Here is a 21,324-nt window from a genome sequence, read left to right on the forward strand (position 1 = left end):
CTAACTACTTATGGTCGCATTTTACTAATAACTTCAACCCTGAGAGAGCTTGTACATTTCACCTTTTGTGCCCTTGCCACCGCTGCTCTAGAGCGCCAATTTCTACCAATTTTAACAAACTCTAGCTATCTATTGTAATTATAAGTAACTAACAGTTGTAATTATTAGTTATTGCACTGTATCGTATGTATGCTTCTTTGGAAGTGGGTATCTGTTACCCACTGACCTTTAATGCAGTCCTGAACTGCATTAAAAAGTATTAAAATAACTGAATAAATAAATAAATTCTTAGTACTTGGTTGTATAATTATTATTGATTAGCAAAACCCATTGGGTAAATCGCTAATGTACAAAAACAAAATTTTAGTGTCTATGCATTTTGCAAACGGTTCTTGAAAGTAAGTAAGTCTATATTGTCAAGATCTTCCATATCTAAATTGTTCCAGTCTGGTATTGATCTTGGTAAGAAAGAGTTACTATATCGATTTGTTCTGGCATACAACTGTAGTCTCCATTTGATCTATCTCGCTCCCTTCTCCTCCTTAGTCTCTCTTCTCTAGTCTCTTCATTGCTGGCCATACTGCAGGCGCTCCTTCACAGCGTAAATTTTCGGGCGCCATGAAACGCTTTCCGTGGTTGCACCGTAAATTTTTGGATGCTCGTACAGTTGAGTTCCATACAAAAAAAAAAACAAAAAAAACAAGGACTCTGATTTTCCTTTCCCCAAACCCCTGTTGTAGAGTAATTTGTATTGAAACTGTAAAAAAAAAAAGAAAACTTAAAAAAAAAAAAAAACGTAGCTATAATACGTGGTCTGATTGGCGGACATTATATTTGGCGAAATGTTGAATGCGCATATTAGCGGGATCTTATTTATACGGTACACCCGCTCCAATTAATCTCGTGGCAGGGGCGGGCGTGGACACAGTATTACATCAGTAAGCTGTCGTCTTGCGTCAGATGTTGAATTGAGTCGTGTGTTAGAAGGCGAGTGAGCTTATCAGGTGTTTTGAAGTACGTTTAGATTTCAGTGTAGGTATTACCTCTGGTAGAACCCGTCGTCACATCATGACGGACCATATTGTACAAGAAGAACCCACCCAGGGGGAAACGGAACATGTTGATAGAAACACTGATAACAGCGAGGATAATAGTAAGACAAAACCATGACTATCCGCCCCTTCAAGTTCGTTGTTTGACTTAATAGCACCCTCAGTGAATGTCACGCCTCGAATTTCCACCCAATCAAATGACACTTGTACACCTGTAACTGGTTCGTCCAGTTCTACAACTACGTTGCCTGAGAATGAAACTTCAGCAAGTAGTAACACTCCACCCACCTACCTAGGAGAGTGTGGTAACTCTACAGCTCAGTCACCCTCACTAACTAGTCCACCCTCCACTAAGAGACAGAGGCTACAGGGACAGCATAAAAAGGAACAGGACAAGATAGCTGCTGTGAAGTATAGGAGCCGCAAGAGACGAGAAACATCTAGTCTCATTGATCAGCAAGCACAGCTAGAACAAGAGAATGCTGAACTCCATCAACAAATCAAATCAGCTGAAGAGGAAATTGTTATACTAAAGTCAGCACTACGTGAAGTTTATGCTCCGTGTAACCATAGCAACCATCATACTGGTACAGATACTCCTCACCATACCATAGTGACTACACAACCTCACCATACCGTAACGACTACACTAGGTCACACTGAGGTCACTAGTGATGGATCACAGGCCCATACCAGAAGTAGTGAGGCAGAAAACAATTATAGACTACCAGAAGTTGACAATGACAATTTTGATGTATTTTGGAAAGAATTTTTCTTGCTACCGTATAACTGGATAATTTCAGGGGCTGTGATTTTCAAGGTTCAATGAATTTTGCATGAAAATTGTGGGATGAAATTCTTGAGGATTACAACAGCATAGCCATTGAATCTTATGCATGGTATCAATTTTTGAGGATTACCAAAAATCCTTGAAAATTAGAGCCCTTGAAATTTTCCAGCTATGGAAATACAGTATGTAACCATATCATGTTATATTGTGGATGTATGATATCTTCAGGAGGCAAAGTGTAACTGAGATATAACTGGCTTCTATCCGGTTACTTTTGTCAGGAGCATATGAGTTGCCGAAGGAGCATGTAACTCAGTTCCATGACTCCAAATTACTTAAAATTGGGAGGTGATTTATGCACATTATCTGACAGATACAAGTATATTTCATGTGTTTAGTGCATGCAATTATTTTGGGATTGATTATGTTCACCCAATTCCATGTCACCCACGTGATTAGCATTACATAACCACAATACTTGCGGGTGACTAATGATGTTACACAATACAGATTAAGGTGACGCTCTTATAAAAGCACTCCTGTCTGAAGAACTTCGAAGTTTATGAGATGAAATGAAACTGTTTCTTACACATGAGAAGATCTAAAAGGAGCAAGCGTCTGGGGTTTTTACAATGGCCAGTGTGGACAGGTGACCTTATTACACAATGACCAGGTTTTACTGCAGCATCGCTGCACGTGCTATGCAGTGTACATGTGCTGCCTTAGGGGTCACCTGTCCAACAGGTAACCATGTACATATCTTTCAACAAAATTTATGGACAGTGCTAATAAGTCGTATTGGCAGACTATTAATTTGGCAAATGTATTCCCCATTCACTGGCATTAGTCATGGAGCTTGGAGCCACGACAATATTGACGGGATTTTATTTTGATGGATACTCCCAAGTTTTGCCAGTTCATCAAATTAGATCACGTATATGGTTAATCCGGCAGGGGCGATTCTAGAGATTTTGCTGAGTGGCTTCCAAAAAAACTATGGACCATAGTGCATGATTTGCCTGATGGCTAAGGTGATTTTGAAAAGGGTGGTACACTGGAGTCACCGCAGTGCACCAAGCGCACTCAGCGAAATGCAAAGCATGAGCCCTCTAGGGGGGTCTGGGGGCATGCCCCCCCCGCCCATTAAAAATTATGATACTTGAGATTGAATCTGAATGCATTTTCAGGCATCTCACTATGCTCACAAAGTGTAAAAAAAATCTGTTCAATTTGAATAAAACAACTTATTTTCTTGCGAGAGATACATGTACAACAGAGGTAGTGAAGTACAGTAGCTACACATCAATAAAAAGCATTTATTTGTGAAGTTGTAGTAGAATTCATGGAATCTGTTACAGATGGCTGCTCCAAAACCATAACTTTCAGGAAATTTTCCATTTTAACTATTGACGATTTGTGCAACTGAGACTTTATTTAATGTTTTTTGAACTTTAAGCAAGCAGTTGTCCAAAACCTCAATGGAACTTTCACCAACCATTCAAGTTTAGAGCAGTTTTTATCAACTGTGGTGTCGCCAAATAGTACACGTCATAAAATAGACACCATCCTTAGCTGGAGAGTAGATCAGCCATTTGAAAGAATGAAGCCAAGCATAAACAAAGGATCGCTTTTCCCCAAATTTCGTGTGTGATGGAAAGCAAGTACCTTTAGTTGGCTTAAAATGATTACTGCATTCAGCCATTTGTGATCACTTAACCTTTGAACAACATATGAACTAAAATCATTTGGTCCAGTAGGGTTTATATAGGGTGTGGTGTTCCAGTAGAATAGTACTTGAACAATCTTGAGAATCACTGCAGTCCTTGTTTGCACCTGTGTCTTCAACTGTTGCTTCATTAGATACTTCAATTACTTCTTCAACAGAAGTGTCATCTGAATCTATGATCACACAAACATCATCTTCCATATTCTTGTGACTGCCCTCACAATCATCAGAACCTATGGACATGCACAAGATTAACTGCTATTATATCCTATAATGTAGTAATTAATGTAAACACCTCATTCTTGGTTGTTTGCACTAAGCATGACTACATAGCTACATGCTGAGGTTGAGCATTTTAACACACTACTCCAATTAGCTAGCACGCAGCAGTTGCTAACTCACAATTCTTCATAATGAGCTGCATCTAGCTATATTTAACATATAATGATCGCCTCACTGCTCTAAACTTGCCATCACTTAAATACCGTAGACTGCGCAGAGATATGATAATGTTCTACCAGCTATTACACAGCCATTTCAGTCTAGATACATCAGATTTGTTTACTACTGCAACTTCATTGACAACTAGGGGTCACAATTACAAGTTATTTAAACTTCAAGCAATATCAAGAGTGAGATCTACTTTTTTCACTGTACAAGCCATCAATGACTGGAACAGTTTACCCAATCACATAGTTAATGCACCCACACTTAATGATTTTAAAAATTTTCTCGACAGTGGCTGGTCTACTTTATTGTATGATTATTAATTAGTTAATTATTATTGTATATAAGTTTTTGCTATGTAGTTGCAAATTTGTTAAATTCTTTTTGTACAGATCAGGCTTTACAGGATCCTTGAGCCTTACCTGTAACACAAATACTAATACTAAAAGGCCTAGGGATTCACACATGGATATCCATGCAAAGGGTTAGTCTCGTGCCCAGACTGCTTTTTTTCTTTTCGTGTGGGGGCGAAGAAAAAAAAGGGTCTGGTGGATCTCCAATACATTTTTTGTGCAGCCGAATCTACAACTTTTGGGGATCGTTGATTAGTGGTGATGAACAGCAAAGGCCTGTTAACAAAGCAACGATAGGAAATACGGCAGCGTGTACCCAAGCAGAACCCAAGGCGGCGCGTACCCAAGCAGACGTGCGCGGTATTCCTATTGTTGCTTCGTTAACAGGCCTTTGCTGTTCATCACCACTAATCAACGATCCCCAAAAGTTGTAGATTAGGCTGCACAAAAAATGTATTGGAGATCCACCAGACCCTTTTTCTCCGCCCCCACACAAATAGAAAAAAGCGGTCTGGGCACGAGACTAGCAAAGGGTACTGTCTAGCACTCTAGACAAGGTAAACTAGTAATTTATTTATTATCAATTTACCACAAGGGAAGGAACGGTACAAAAGGCAAGCCTGTACAAGGTACTGTCCTAATACAAAACACATACAACCACTAAACAAAACACACACAAAATAACACTTACAAAACAAAACAAATCAACAACAATTATACTTACATCTACAAAAGAACAAATCAGCAACAATAAATTACATTTAAAAATTACAACAGAAATGTCTGTAAATAGCGTGGCCCAGAATACTGATTGGTACTTTGTTCCACACAAAGCAAACACAGACAAAATAAGAGTATCGTCTAGCAATGATTGATGAAGGTGGGGGTATGAGGGTAAGATGATGGCTACGCATAGGCATAGTGTTGTATGTACAATAGTTTGAAAACTTAATAAAACCAGCATGACGAATGTCCTGAAGAGCACACACCGACAAATAGTCCCGCCTGGCAGATAAGGATGGTAAACACAGCTTTCTATAGCACACATCATGAGGAATAGACCAAGAGTGTGTAGTTTGGTTCCAGCGACTGCCACAAACCCACCGTGCAGCACGCCTCTGAACAGCTTCTAACAGGTTCACATCTTTCACAGCATGAGGAGACCAAACCACGCAAGCGTACTCCAACAGTGGCCTAACAATAGCTTTGTAAGCTCTATATTTGGCTTCTGAATCACACCCCAACATAGTACGTCGTAAAACATTCAAAACCCTGGTGGCCTTTGAGGCAGCAAATTGACACTGGGAGGACCACTGCAATTTATCATTTATATGGATAACCAGGTATATTTCACAAGATTGGTCCACCGAACTGGTTGACTGTCAATAAGATAAGTAAAAGAAATTGGCTTCCTCTTGTTCGTGATGGATAAAGCCTCACACTTTTGGGGACTCAGAGATTAAGTTGCCACCGTTTAGATCATGCCACTATAGCCGAAAGATCATCCTGCAGCAGCTGGCAATCCCCAGTAATATACAGATCACTTGCCTATTCTTAGTCTTTTTGAGCTTCTGCACTAAACTGCTCCTCATCTTATTCTAACAGTTCTGCCACGTGGCACGTGGAGTAAAATACATCACCCGTTCGTGGTGCAATTTAATTGGAATACTCATAAAATCTTGAGTGGTTTCCAGAAACCCCCTTAAAACCGCGCCTGGGTTAAGGAATGCAGTTAAGACTAAGGTAAAAATGAGGGTAATTCTGGACACTCTTTGGTAAAATCGCTCTAACACTGCACTCACAACGAGTTAAGACAAATTCTAGGAATCGTTTTAAAGCCTATCTTATGGTTCATCTGCAGTACAAATTTCGTTTCTATACAATCAACTGCTGAGGAGTTATGAGCCGAAATTTAACAGCGTGTAAAAATGCAACATGCGGCTAATTCCGGACACTTCGAATAACAAGCAAGTAGCGTCTTTCACAGGTTATACCAATCCCCTTTGAAGTATGGAGACTAAAGTACTACTCATCTGCAGCTTATAAATCAAGTAGAAAGTTCATACCGTTTGGGAGAAAGCAGCAGTGCGTATTTTTAAAAGTTTATGTAATTCGCGAATATTTTCTTTGTATTTCAACCGAGAAGCTGCTGAAAAATCGACTGCCACTCCGCCTGTGCTGCATGGATTCTTATGATTTTTAGTACGCAATTAGCCGAGAGTATGACCTTCATATAAATCTTTGAAAATCGAAAATATGAGCTTGAGCTGTCTGGTTAGATCATAGATAATATAAATTATTATCTATGGTTAGATAAACATTTTGAAAGTTTTTGAACAAAATTACCCGTGATTGCGCCACAAATACGTTTCAAACTTCAAGGTGGAATAACAGATTCGCTTCAATTTTGGTTTGTAGATAGGCCTTAGGACACAGCATTAGCACACCAAATTATAGACCCAGGGATTCTACCATTGTTGAGAAAGATCTAAGTGTCCGGAATTACCCACACCTACCTTAGATGTCAATAGGGTATGTGTGCCTCTGATCCTCTCATATACCCTTGTATTCAGGTGGAGACAGAAAAAGGAGGAGGTGTATGCTGAAAGACTATGGAGGTGCTCGCTATACTGGCAGTGTGTTGCATATCAGTGGTAGCATAGGAATCATCAAAGAAGGGAACAGGGTATGGTGTTTATATAATAATGTTGTGTGTATGCAAATGAACATTCCTTAATGACACCAAATTTTAGTTAGGTGTGTAATGATACTCCTGGGTTCTGCCAATAGAAATGTACATTGGAGATATCTAGTCTCGCGTTGCCAAACCAATACGCGCCAGGCGCTTATCGATATCCTGATTATAAGCGCCGGCTGTAAATGGTCTGGTGACATTACCATAGATAGTATATTACTTAAAAGACCGGGATTGGAAACGGAGTTCGCGCGTTGAAACACTCCGTGTTACCGGAAGTGTGGAGGACTGGAGGTCAAGCTTCAGGAAGGACCGAATACACGGCTATTTTATGTGTTGGCGAAGAAATGGAAGGGTTTCTTTACTTAGCCTTAGGTGCACAATTTCATTGGGAAGCCAGTCAATTCAAGTATATATGGGAAACTAGCCGCGCTACACAACCAATGACTAATTCCGTCACCAGCTGTGCGTTGTAATAGAATAGCGTGTGTTGTATTAGAGTTACTTCATCACACCTCTGACTAAACGAAAGGTCTCGATGACCGTTTCGGAAAATCGGTCCTAGTCAATTCATGCACTACCCATATTAACAATAATATAGTTTATCACACAGGCACACACACACAACCATGAACACACTTCCCACAAGGGGAGTCATAACAATCTAATTATGGAGAAACATTTTCTTCTGACAACTGCAGTTGCTATCCAAGTCTTTACTGAATATCTTAGTCCATCTCCATTAAGTACACACCACAGAATCAATCAAGATGATGACTTAACGTTAAATCCTTTCCTTGCTGACACTTCTCCATCTATACTTGCTGACACAAACACAATCCTATACAGCATTAAAAGTGATACACAATTATCCACTAAATACAATAATGAGTTGATTAATAAATACACAAGAACACAACACGTACTTTGTATGGTATTAGTAGTGTATTACATCAGCATATAGTGTAAGGGACCGTATGTAAGTCATGCACCACAATAAGTCATGTGGTTCTCACTTGTATGTGATACGGGCCTTCAAATTACGTATATTTACAGATGGTGCCTAGTGTCCTCAGGTCCTGTTTGATGGGGTAAAACATGTGATATCATGGCACTGTATAGTTTGGTTTCTTTTTGGCTTGTTATTGTCAATTTTTGAAAACCGTTGTACAAGGCCAGTTACGAGTGGCAATGTAAAAAGTGTGGACTTACAGTCCCTTACACTACTACATACTCAAACATAGTTGAAAATTAACCAGCAAAACTAACAACTAACTATTTACTGTACAACCAATGGAGCTAAAGCCTTTACCACCCAGACTGGGTCAGCACTACTTTACTTTAATTTCTCTTGGTGCACAGCTTTATTTACCCAGGCTTTTGAAGGCTGGAACCCTTTTCACAGCTCAAGTTGCTTTTGTGCAGTACAACTATACAACAAAAATATAAAACCAGTGATCAGCTTAGGCCATGACAAATTAATCTTATGTTTCAGGGATGCGGATGTGGTGGGTCACTATTTTGGCAAACTCAAAAATAAAATATTGTGCAAGCAGTAACAGGTGTAGTAGCCAAGGGGAAGGAAATGGAGCTCCGTCACTTTATTATGGAAGGACTTCAGCTTTTGCACCAGTCAAGATCAAGATACTCTAATAGAGCAGTCATATAACTATCAAAACCTGCTGGCTCACTACTAGAGGGCAAACAATCCATGAAATACATGATTAATTTGGTATGGCCTTAGTATAGTAAATTACTGTGGACATGATAGTGCCACAAAATTTCAGAACAATGGCCAGACAAATGTACCAAATGATCAGCACTTCAACATTCGCAACAGTTTCACTATTCCTTACCCTTCTTATTTGTGCATATTTACAGCAGTAACGATGGTACACTAACCAAATAATCATTGTCACCTTCAAATTTACACCAGGTTGGTTACAATGAAATTTTGAACTAACACACTCAGCACGATTAAAACTCTTTACCTCACATCCTTACATATTGTGGCACCATTAAAACTGAACTTGTATCTAGAAGAATGACTCACATTTAGGGTCCATACACAAGGAAGCAAAGATTGTTGGCATGAAACCAATGGATGGTCTGTTGTTCTTAATCTACTATAGATACCAACTCAAAATATAGCCTAAGTGATGTATTTTATCACAGACAATCACCTCGGCGACTCAAAACGATCAAAAGATGCTTGTTTGGATAGTTTCACGCCCATTTGTGAAACAGGCAAAAAGATACCACTGGCTAAAATTCGGCACAAGTCGCGAATTTGTTACAATACCACCTCTAAACTCACAGTACAGTATCACTATTGAATAGCGCATCGATACAGCATAAATTCGTGACATAAGACACTTTAGAATTTATGCTTGCTCCAGTGAAAGAAAGAGGAAGCAAAATGGCGCATTTTTTTTCAAAACGTGAATATGCACTTTTTTCGTACAAAAACTGGACTAGCGTGTACAACATGTTATAATATGACTAACCACGTCGATAATTCATCAGTTTTCAGATTCTCGAGTGACTTTTCAGCGTCCAAAGGTAATTATTTTTCCCTAGCGCGGATAACAGGGATTGTTTCAAGAGTGCCTACGTCATAACTACAGGGTATATTGGGTCCGCGAAAACCGTTCCAATCCAGGTGTTATAATATCTGACATTACGACCCATTACCAATTCAGTAGCACAGCATATGGTGCGCAAGCAATTAGTATAAACGGCGCGTGTATTTGCGGGGTTTACCTCTGTTGACGACGAAGGGCCACTGTTGCTAAGGAATAGTAGTAGTGAGTGTAATAACCTGTCACTTGTGTTAGCTGTGTTATATAGAATAGTCCCAACACTAGCGTAATGAAATATTAGGTATCTATGGAAACAGCTACCGCCATGGCTATACTGTGCACGCCGCTACATTCCAGTAGAAATGGTAATGAGTCGTAATGTCACCAAACCAATTACAGCTGGCGCTTATAATCAGGATATCAATAAGCGCCTGGCATATTGGTCTGGAAATGCGAGACTAGGAGATATCATGACTTTATCTCCACACAATAGCCTCTATTTATGTGGCTTTAAAATTTTAGTGACAGACTTTTATTTACTAGATGAATGTACCTGTGTTCATACCATCGGGTGTACCATTATTACTGAGGTGTCCTTATTAGTGAGGTATCCTGATCAGGCCAAGAATGTAAAGTGCATGCCGCAAAACAAACGCACGGCCACTACTGTGAGCTATTTACAGGTAGGACCGAGTTAATAATTTACAGTACTTTGCCTGTACATCCTTTAAGTTTCGGGCACCCGGATCTACGCGTTAGTAGAACTGCTAACCTCCATAATCCAGACATACATTCCTGGCGTCCATAAAAAGTAATGACCGGGCCAATTTTTTTTGGGCCCACTTCTGACTTAGAAATTTTTTCTCGCTTTGTGAACTTACCGTTTTTGTTTGTTTTATGGAAAGTCACATTACTCAGGGGGTTGGTGAATCTCGGAGACAAAACCCTCGACTCAACCCAGCTACTGATAGTGGGTTCCTCTGCTCAAGTGTTGTAGCAAAGTCAAGGAGCGAAGTATACAGGCAGCTAGTCTTACTAGGTGAAGATTTCCTTCACTATCTCACAACACACTAGGTGACTGAAACAGATTCGCCATGACTGCTACAAGAACATGAAATAGTGAACACTGAATATATCTAGCTATATGGTATGATAGTGTAAACTGTAATTGTTGGTTAATTTCCTGAGGCAGACTAAAAGGCCTCTGGCCTACTAACAACTTTTTTTTGTCTGTTTTTTATACATGTCCATAATTTAATACTAATACCAAGACTGAGTAAATAATGGATTTACTCTTGCTAATACTAATACTGAGACTACATGAGTAGCTATCTTCATTTGATATGCCGGTATGTCAGTCATTCAGTGTCCGGTTCATCTTGGTGACCCCACAAAAAGCACAGCTAAGTTAGCATCATTTACTCAGGTGAATTGGCAGGGAAGCACTCATTTTTGTGGGCCCACCTCTGACTTGCACATGCAGTACTAGTTTCAGTAGTGGGTGTTCTAGAAGCAGTTCCGTTGAGAGCTATAACATATACCATTATTCTATTGTAATCCAATACTGCTGCTGTGGTGAAGCTTTATGTTTACTAAAGGAGATTGGTCATGCATCATAACCCCGGGTATGTCTATGCTTGTATTACTGTATGTTAGAAGTGATACGAAGCCTTGCTACAGAGCCCAGTGGGAGTGACAGCATGGACCATAAAGGTGGGTGTGGTGATGTGTTGTTACCATCTTGGTGTGTATAAACACATGTAGCTGGGTGAACTTCCCTAGGAGAGGGCCATGTGCTTCTCCAGCCTCAGAATGGCTGTGTTGCCAAGGGGATAAGGGAAGCATTTATTGACTATGATGAAGTGTCCACCCACATGATCAAAGCTGCTGCAGGACAGGTGAGCACCAACCACATCACATCCACACAACTATTATTGTTGCCATGGTTATGCAAAAGAGCATCACACAAACTACAATTGTGATGTTACCGTCTTAAAGAGTTCTACTTCACCAGTGAAGAAAACTAATGATGCCATGGCAACCCGGTGGCATGTACAAGTGAGCATATGCTACAGTAAGTAACCAGTCATGTCCATTTAACTGTCTGTCATCATAGGACTAATCTACTGACATTCAAGGAACACACTTCACAAGTCTTAGTTATATACATATACTATCTATGAGAACACTCACCAGATAAGATCCTTAAGTGGATAGTAAGAGTATTTTTATAAATACACCATCATCAATACCTCTATAGGCATCATCTGGTTCCAGTACAAAAAGATTGCTGTTATGTATTTTTGCTTATTTACAAAAAGTACATCGACTGACTATGGGGTATGTTCTTGTAATGCAACTGTGTGGCGGTCATTTGACAATGTTCATTAAGTGTGATAACATATAACATGTATGTGGCTTTTACATATGTGACTGGATTTGACAAGACCCGGCTTCAACGCGCAAAGCTTCATCAGGAAATATGGCGATTTCAAGGTGTGGTAACTTTCTAGTGCCTACAGCTGTGCAAACACAATTTGCACTAATTATTCATCTATTTACTAGCTATCAGTGTATAGGTGTATAAGTTTCTGATACCCAAAATATGCCCTGTTTTGGGCAGCTTTTTTTGAGCGGGTAATAGCTATCACGGGTGGTAGTAATAGAGGTAGGGGATGGTGGGTGGGCTTAATATAGGAGTATAAAATGGAGCAAGAAGACGAATGGAATCCAGAGGCCAAGTTTGGCCCTCCGTGGCCCTCAGATCACTCCAAATTGATTGAGAACACTATTGTCGAGCTCTCTGTGAAGTCCCAGCTCACTACACACCATTACAACAAAGCTATGGCCATTTAATGATGCCAATGTTCCACTTGTGGCTTTGAAAGGGTCGGAAGAAAGCTGCTGCAGAAACCAGACTTGCCAGTCCTAAAGGAAATACAGAGTAGAATGTGATAGTGTATTACAGGTAGGCCAGCAATCCATTTCTGGTAAGTTTGATTTTGTGTGAGTGGAAGCTGGGTTATATGAAATCCGGTCACATATGCATACACCCCTGTATATATATTTAGTATGACATAGCTGTACCTGTTCTCATGACACCTAGTTGTCACTGCTAATGTGTGCATGCCATTGCCGTAGAGCAGGGTTTTTATTGGGGGGGGGGGGGGGCAGAGATTTTCACAAAATTTAATTTCACAGATTGGCAGTTATCCATGCAAATTTTCCCCTTCAAAATTTGCAGTTTACTCAAAGTGGCATTGTTGAAGTATTTATGTATCATGTAGAAGCAAAATTTTTCTCCCTCAAAATTTTTGAATGTGACAATCCACAAAATATTTCCCCTCAAAAACCCTTTATACGGTATCTTTGACTTCTGGTAGCTGGGCCTGACTCACAGTTGCACTGTGGTGTAGGAGGTTGGATGGTGGCAATGTAACTCTAGTATTCTGTAACCCACTACACAAACAAAATGTGACCAAATTTCAACTAGAAGTGTACTGAACATTGTATCGACTATCGGTTATCAGCAATATTGGCCTTCTTTTTATATATCAGTATCGGATTGGCATCATGTGTAAACAATCAGCAGATACAGATATATTAGAAGCATATACTTATGGGCATGCATGCACTAGTAATACCCTAGCAATGCCTGTATATGTGATGTCAACACTTGATTGAACTCCCACACTGTCACTTTATAAAACAAATTGTTCGAGGAAGGGCCTATATATACTACAATATCAGATCGGTTTGTTAATCGGCTCGATAATATGATTAATGGTACACCTCTCCTTGCTATCTAAGCCAAAATTTTCTATTTACTATCACTTGTTTCCAACAGAGAATCAAAGTTCCCAGCTATGAAATTCTGGTGGATCAATAAACTTAAGGTGACTGATATGTTTATAAGGATGATGACAGATAGTGTTCATTGGTGAACCTTATGGATGTACAGGATCTTGTACAGGATGGATTATTTAATCCCAATGATGACATGCACAAGTAAACCATGTGTTTGTGTTGCATGTTTTGTTTATACCTACAAGGATGGCATTTCTTACAATGTATGTATTTTAACTCAAATTTAAATATTGTGTTAAATAATGGTCTGAGGTGTGTTTCTTGAATGTCAGTAGACCCAGTATAGGTTTTTCCTGTGATGGACAGGAAGACAGACAGTTAAATGGACATGACTGGTTACATACTGTAGCACATACTCACTTGCACATGCCACCGGGTTGCCATAGTTTTCTTCACTGATGAAGTAGAACTCTTTAAGACGGTAACATCACAATTGTAGTTTGTGTGATGATGTTCCTTTGCATAACCATGGCAACAATAATAGTTGTGTGGATGCGGTTGGTGCTCACCTGTCCTGCAGCAGCTTTGATCATGTGGGTGGACACTTTGTCATAGTCAATAAATGCTTTCCTTATCCCCTTGGCAACACAGCCATTCTGAAGCTGGATAAGCACATGGCCCTCTCCTAGGGAAGTTCACCCTGCTACATGTGTTTATACACACCAAGATGGTAACAACACATCACCACACCCACCTTTATGGACTATGCTGCCACTCCCACTGGGCCTATAGCAAGGCTTCAATTATGCTTATTTGGTAGGCCTGTTACAATGGTGGAAATGTGATACAGTAGTATGCTGTTGTCATACAAACGTTGTGTTGCAACAGCTATCACCATGGCAACATGTCACATAAATCAGGGTAGCTACATTTCATGCTGGACTTGTTGAGGTGTCCACAGTAATGTTAACCTTGCCTAGCAATGGAGTGGCACAAATGATTATGTAAAGTCACACAACATATCATACCAATGTCTCACAAGTCATCATGGTGACAGTGCCGTACAATTCATCTCATTATGGAACACCACAGTCAACACCTGTGACAAGATCACATGACCTCACAAGATAATACACAAGTAATGGTTCCCATATATCACCTTTATTTTGCACCATGCGATTTGTCACAGCAGTTGCAACAGTATCGATATGCTGCACAAAATGATTTGCTAAACAGTGGCTTTGTTAGCTTATAGTATAGTTGAAAACACCCACAAAAGAATTCTTTTTATCACAACCTTCCCAAATAGCACTACTAACAAACCAACTGCCGCCACAATAAACGTACCATAGGAGTGGTCATTAATACATTAGTTTTCATGTCCCCAAAATGGACCAAGTTAGAATTGGGACCTATATACTTGACACGGTCACTGCTGTATATTGAGGTGGTTTTATAAATGAGGTCATGAAGTGCATTTGGGACCTATATACTTGACAAGGTAACTATATTGAAGTGGTCTTACAACTCTTGGCCAGTGACATGACCATAATTGTCATAGTGGGTTCTTACGTTACAGCCACACAACACTCAAAACACTACAGCAGAACCCCTCTATACAAGATATGTGTGAGAATAATTATACTTTATAGTTTACACCAGCACAAAGGAAGAGAAGTTCCACTGTGTCACACAGAAATGATAAGATCACCTATCTCTTCTTGCTGTCTCATTCATGTTATCATCTGTTGTACCTGACTAGCTCTCTCTTCCTAACAACCAATCAGAAGTTTAAAGATGTCAATACTAATTACCATTTTCTTTTGCGCTTCCAGTTATTGTAGCAGATAGATTTTGTCTTCTAGTTTCTGTGATAGTATCATATAAGCTCATGTGATGTCACATGACAACAGAGTAAATGTAAGCATTGATTTTCACTGATCTCCATGCATTCTCCATGCTCCGAGCTTTATGTAGGCCCATAAATTTTGAACAAAGTTATCTTTGACATAGTTATATGACTATGTCAATGCATACCACCAACTGACAAAAGTGCCAGTCAGGGTGAGATCATAGTTTCCAATTAACAAAATTACCTTTTAGGGGAGAATATTTAATGTAAATTCCAATCATTCTTTCAAACCTAGAATTAGCTAAACTCCTGAAATTTATACCCAACATAAGCACACTAGCTAGGACTTTCACAAAAGTGACTACTACATTGGAAATATGGAGTCAAAAGTTGACTGCTTTATCAGAGTAAGTGACTGCTCTATTAGAGTAACTCAATCTTTTCTGCTGTTTTTAGGCTTGAACTGTTTCTGTGGAAACCAACTAATATTTTATACCAGTTATACATATATCTCATCCAATTAATCTGGAATATTCCTCAATTCTTTTCGTTAAAATTTATTCCTGAGTTATTGCAGCATAATGGACACTCTTCTATTCCGTTTGTTAAAACTTTTAATTTTTCATGATTAGCTATGTCACCTCTAGTGAATAGAGATGTAAAAATGTCACCAGAGAATTTGTTGAGTTCATTAATGAACTTTTATGCCAAATTAAAATTTATATATCAAGAATTTTTTTACTTTATTGGCTGCCATTTTGAAATTTAAAAATGCTGACCTTACAGGAATCTGTGCAAATGTAAACAATGATTTTCAGATTCTCCATGCTCTAAGCTTTCTGAAAATATAATATAGGTTTGCTAATCTCCGTAAAATTTGAACAAAAGTACATAGTGGACCTGACTAGTAGCTATAGTTAGCTTGTACAACATTATACACAGCTATATAGCCAATGGTTTTAAAAGGTAATATAATTATCTACAAGATTATATGACCAGATTTGTGATAATTGCACAAAATGTGTTAGATATAGTTACAAGTGCAAGGCATCATGCTAACTATATGAAACCTTGTCAACTGATAGCTATACATTGGATGGAAGTGCTATAGGCATGCACTATTAATGAATGTATGGCTACACACATGTATCACATGTATAAAGTACAATTTTCTAATGTATTTGTTTCATCAAACACACATAACTATTTCTCCTGTCAGTGATACTTGAATGTAGCTACAATATACTAGTTGTATTAGGGTCCTGCATACTCAATGTATATTAGATGCAATACGGTTTCAGGTAAGAAAACTAAAGCCTTATAGCGTATACTAAATTAAAAGGATAAGCACTGTAGCTATACCTCTATACCATTGGTATTACTATCTATAAGCCTATATCTATATATTCAGATTCATTAGATTGCTATTTATTTGTCCATTATAGCTATACTTTTTTTGTTTTTTGTTCACTGTTTAGTGTTATCACCTCAAAGCATTCAAAACTGAAGAAGGTTTCAGCATGAGTTATATATAAGGCTTAAAAATTCCCAAAATTTGAACAGTGGGCAGAAGATTAGTAACTGCTTCAGATAACAATGCAACATCACATTAAATGCCATCGTCTAATATCCTATATTGGCTATATGTATGTATATATATATGTATGTATGTATTGTTTTGATATGGATGTAGCCTCATAGCTGAAGGTACAGCATTATTGTCAGCATATGCAAGATGCATGCAATAGATAGTTCAACTTCAGCCTCTATTGAGAGTTCAGCTACAAACAAGTCACCTATAGAAATTCAGCTCTAAAAAGTCACCATAGCTGTAGACAGTTCAGCTACAAATAAGTCACCTTGAAGAGAGTTCAGCTATATACAAACAAGTCACACTGTAGAGAGCTCAGCTGCAATCAAGTCACCATGTACATGAATACACATTCAGTTCACCAGTTTCCTGCTAATTGTCTGAGCTACATTTTGTCCCTGCAGGTAACTACTTTTAAATAGTAAGTTAGTGTAGTTAGCTTGTAGAGGGTAATGGGCTTCTCACTAACTAGAGGTTAAGTAGTTAAACAGTTGCCGTGTAGTACTTCAGGAATCTGTGTGAAGCCACTATGCACTTGTGTATACATATGCATTAATGATATATTAAACTACTTTTGAGAATGTGTTATTACAAGTATCAGTTCATTTGATTGACAAAAGGAATATTAAAACTCCAGCAAAGATTGTAGATCTATATAATGCGACATTTTGTAAACACCTTAACATGCTAATCTTGGATGACATATCTGAGTTGCTTAGCTACAATTGAGAAAACGTCTCTTTTTAGCTAAATCATGTTATGAAGCTCCAAGAAGTTGATTGTATAATATAGTTTGGGAAATATATTGCTGCATTCAGCTGAGCACTAATCCCTTTAATTTCCCCATGCAAACTCCATTGGAATGTACACTATAACTACATATCTTCAGTCAGTAAAGTTACTTGTTATTTTTAGTTGCTGATATAGCTAGCTATATGTTATATGGCTGTTTGGAAGATGACATGCTGTGTAAACACTCTTGTTAACAATATAACTAGTTTGTGAATATTTCTAATAATACAACCAGGTAGAAAATCAAGTCCCAAACATGCTGCACAAATGTACAAATACATACACACTTATGTTGTTTAATTTTATTCCTGTCAGTGTTGTATATAGCCATTTACTCTTTTCATGGCCATGGGCTACGGAATCTTGACAGACATTCAGGTTGGGATGGAATCTAAATACTCACTGCATGTATATGAATAATTGGTCATAAAATTTATTAGTGTGATAATATCCACAAAAGATACATTACTTAATGATGACAGAGCCTGCTTATGATTTCAAGTTAGACTTCATTGCATTATAGCTTAACTACATGTACAACATAAATGTGACCGAATTTTGGAAAATCACCCATATGGGTGCATTTGACACCTAAAAGATTTAATGATCAACTCACAAACTTTATAGTGCAAACTTACCTGCTAATGATTGTAAACCATTCTCAATACCTTAAACTACAAGAAAATTCTTGAAATATTTTTAAAACTGTTCCCTGCTCTTATTAACAACCCACTAAACATGGAGATTCTAATTATTTCACGCACATCCATATGGGTGATTTTCCAAAATTCAGTCACAAATATGAATGACGTAATTAGTTATATAATGAAAAGTGGTGTGCATGCCCTCTTTGTTAACAACACAACAATTTCAAGCATCCAAATAGGAAGTCTTCAGCCAACACAGTGAATCCTACATGTACATATATAGCTAAAAGGGACTTTCCATTCAAATGGCTGCTGAAATAACATTCCTGAATCATTACTGTTATCAAGTTGCTTTGTGTACGTAAGACAGCCTAAATATTCCCCTCGGTATTTCCCTCAGCTGATGATCAGAAACTTTTCATCTGATAATATCTATTCTGACTATGTATACATGCAGGAAATTATAATGTAATGAAAGTATTGCCATACATGACTCTTCTTTTATTAGAGTATTTCAACATAATGTGTACATTGCAAGCTGTTAACTGTTATATTCTAACGGCATTCTTTCATAATATAATACAATTACTCTGGGGTATACAGATACTCTTACCACCACTATACTTTTCCTTATTTTATTACTCCATCAACACCTGACTATGACATATCCTGCATGGATTATATCTAACGATGGAGTATGTCCATAATGCTGGGACACCATTAACCTTGAAATTTACACAGTTGAGTATTATGTGGGAAATTTGCTATCCTATGCATGTGTAATTGAAATTTGCTTCTATGTTTGAAAACAGGAACTGAAATTATGTACATAGCAAGTAAATTAAATCCATTATCTTGTGTATAAGAATTCAAATAGCTATGTACTTGCTACTTTGAAATATTTGCTATGGCTTTAATTAAGAATTACACTTCTTGTATATCTCAAATGCACATATTGTGCTGTGGCTGCTACCGTATATTAATATAGATATAGTGATATCAGAGTTTGCATGTGAGGGTATACAAATGCCATATAAAGTCTAAATATTTATTTGACAATTGTATATCTTGTCAACTGTTTGGTTATTAATCAGTTTTGAAAACTGCTATTATGGAAATAATGTTTTGCATATATAGTTGATGTCATAGGCTAAAGAATAAAAAAGGATAACACTTTATCCCACCAGTATAATGTAGCTATGTAGGTTGAAATGTAGGGTCTAGTACTAAATTAGTTTGCTCTAATAGAGCAGTCTTGTATTTTGTACAAGCTTGCTTTAATGTCTTGTAATATACTACATGTTTCAGGTTTCTCCAGTCAGATATATACAGCAAGGAATTTAGGATCATGTAATATACTCAGTAAATAAGGTGATACCAACGTGTACCACCTCTTGGATTGTGACAAAACTTGGTCTACCTGTGGTGCTTATCATCCATGCAAATTCTTAGCTCTATACACCCTATAGTTTCTGATTTATGACCACAAATGTTTTGAATATTTCATGAAAAAAATGGTCCAACTCTAGTTACAAAATCCACCGTAACTTCGCACTGTGTAAATATTTGTGAACAAAATTTTCACTGATGGAAGATTGTTAATTGACCGTTCTAGTGATCCCTAAATTATGGGAAGTCTACTCAATTATGGTTTGAAAGTACTGCATTGAAAATTTTAATCCTTTATATTTCGAAAAATACTACTTGGAATTATTTGAATTCTTTAGTGAGTAATGAATTACTTGTATTGAAATGTGCTGTTGTTTCTTTAATTGGATATTAATGTATAGCACCAAAACATCAACTCTGTCTAGCAAATCCAAAAATGGTCCTTATTAGTTAAGTGGACTTCAGATTACAGATCTGACCACCATGTGACCATAAACATAATGTTGCACCATCTCTTCAGAAATGCCTTCTTTATTAAATTGAATCCCACTGTAGTGGACTTAGCCCTATTTAAGTTGCGTATGTGGTTGTACAGGTACGCACAACAAAACTCAAAAGAGATACCTGGACACTTTGATAATCAGGATGCCTGTTTATACTCTCACTCTAGTGGTGCACATACATTTGGACCAAGATATACTTCTGTGGCTTTTGTAATATGAGCACTTTATTGTGGACCTAGGAATGGAGGAGCTACCGTATACATGCACTACTTGTACCTCAATGTGTGAAATTAATTACTAAATTACTTTACATTCATGACCACTTTGAAGATCAAGTCATAAATTCATGCACATACTCATGCAGGAGGTAAACATGTTGACCATGTTTTCATGTGTATTTAACATTTGCCTGTACTGATCTTCGAAGCGTGAATACAAAATACTTTGAAAACCATTTAGTAATTACAGTACTATAAGAGGTACAAGCAAGTGTTCATAAAAAACTCTTGGTACAAGTAATGCATCTACTGTATACAGTGTAACTCTTTTATTCCCTGGATCATTGATTAAGTGAGAAACCATAGACTTGTCTTGGGTCCAAATGTACGTACAATTATAAAATGAGATCATGAACACATATCCTGGCTATCAAGGTGTCCAGGTATCCTTTTTGAGAAGATCCTTTGTACCTATGCAACCATGCATATAATGTGAATAGAGTGGAGTGGGGCTATGTATGTAAGTGCTAGTTAGTAAGTGCATTACGGTGGGATTAATTGACTTAATAATAAGACAAGATTCACATGTTTATGGATGCATGGTGATTTAAAGTCCACCTGTTTAATAAGGACCATTCTTGGATTTGCTAGAAAGGTTTGGTGCTATACATTAATATCCAATTAAAGATTAAAGTAACTGCAGCACATAGATGGTCTTTCAATACAGATGGTCACTAATACAGGTTACATTACCTAGACACTTTTACTCTGTAAGACAAACTTGGCATGGCCTTGTTGCGAATGGTTATTGGAGGTGTACACTCCCATACAGCAATGATAGACTACAAAATTCCATTGCATACCACAACATAATTCATTA

At 37.9% G+C, this 21,324-nt stretch overlaps 1 protein-coding gene and 3 long non-coding RNA genes across 7 annotated transcripts; 2 read left to right on the plus strand and 2 right to left on the minus strand.

Annotated features, from left to right (window-relative positions):
• Positions 1–880: 880 nt before the first annotated feature.
• Positions 881–2,045, plus strand: LOC136240503 (cyclic AMP-dependent transcription factor ATF-4-like). 3 transcript variants are annotated; one of them, XM_066031490.1, is made up of 3 exons: positions 881–987; positions 1,037–1,153; positions 1,208–2,045. In XM_066031490.1, exons 2-3 carry the CDS (start codon positions 1,069–1,071, stop codon positions 1,879–1,881), a joined length of 759 nt encoding a protein of 252 aa, XP_065887562.1. In that variant the 5' UTR covers positions 881–987; positions 1,037–1,068; the 3' UTR covers positions 1,882–2,045. The 3 variants fall into 3 exon arrangements, with proteins under 3 accessions (XP_065887562.1, XP_065887563.1, XP_065887564.1); XM_066031491.1 differs by having other exon boundaries at positions 903–1,004; positions 1,053–1,153; XM_066031492.1 differs by having other exon boundaries at positions 905–987; positions 1,053–1,153.
• Positions 2,046–3,527: 1,482 nt separating this feature from the next.
• LOC136240668 (uncharacterized) lies at positions 3,528–6,044 on the minus strand. Its single transcript, XR_010693922.1, has 2 exons — positions 5,093–6,044; positions 3,528–3,801 (listed from the first exon to the last, which is right to left on the minus strand). It is a non-coding gene; the product is annotated as an uncharacterized lncRNA (long non-coding RNA).
• Positions 6,045–7,649: 1,605 nt separating this feature from the next.
• Positions 7,650–9,857, minus strand: LOC136240665 (uncharacterized). Its single transcript, XR_010693919.1, has 2 exons — positions 9,571–9,857; positions 7,650–7,904 (listed from the first exon to the last, which is right to left on the minus strand). It is a non-coding gene; the product is annotated as an uncharacterized lncRNA (long non-coding RNA).
• On the plus strand, positions 9,368–13,750 carry LOC136240667 (uncharacterized). Of its 2 annotated transcripts, XR_010693921.1 has the most exons (8): positions 9,368–9,870; positions 10,551–11,358; positions 11,410–11,543; positions 11,603–11,703; positions 11,762–11,861; positions 11,906–11,985; positions 13,493–13,541; positions 13,607–13,750. It is a non-coding gene; the product is annotated as an uncharacterized lncRNA (long non-coding RNA). The 2 variants fall into 2 exon arrangements; XR_010693920.1 differs by having other exon boundaries at positions 13,493–13,750.
• The last annotated feature ends 7,574 nt before the right edge of the window (positions 13,751–21,324 follow it).

This window comes from Dysidea avara, chromosome 12 (assembly GCF_963678975.1).
Source record: "Dysidea avara chromosome 12, odDysAvar1.4, whole genome shotgun sequence".
NCBI lineage: Eukaryota > Metazoa > Porifera > Demospongiae > Dictyoceratida > Dysideidae > Dysidea > Dysidea avara.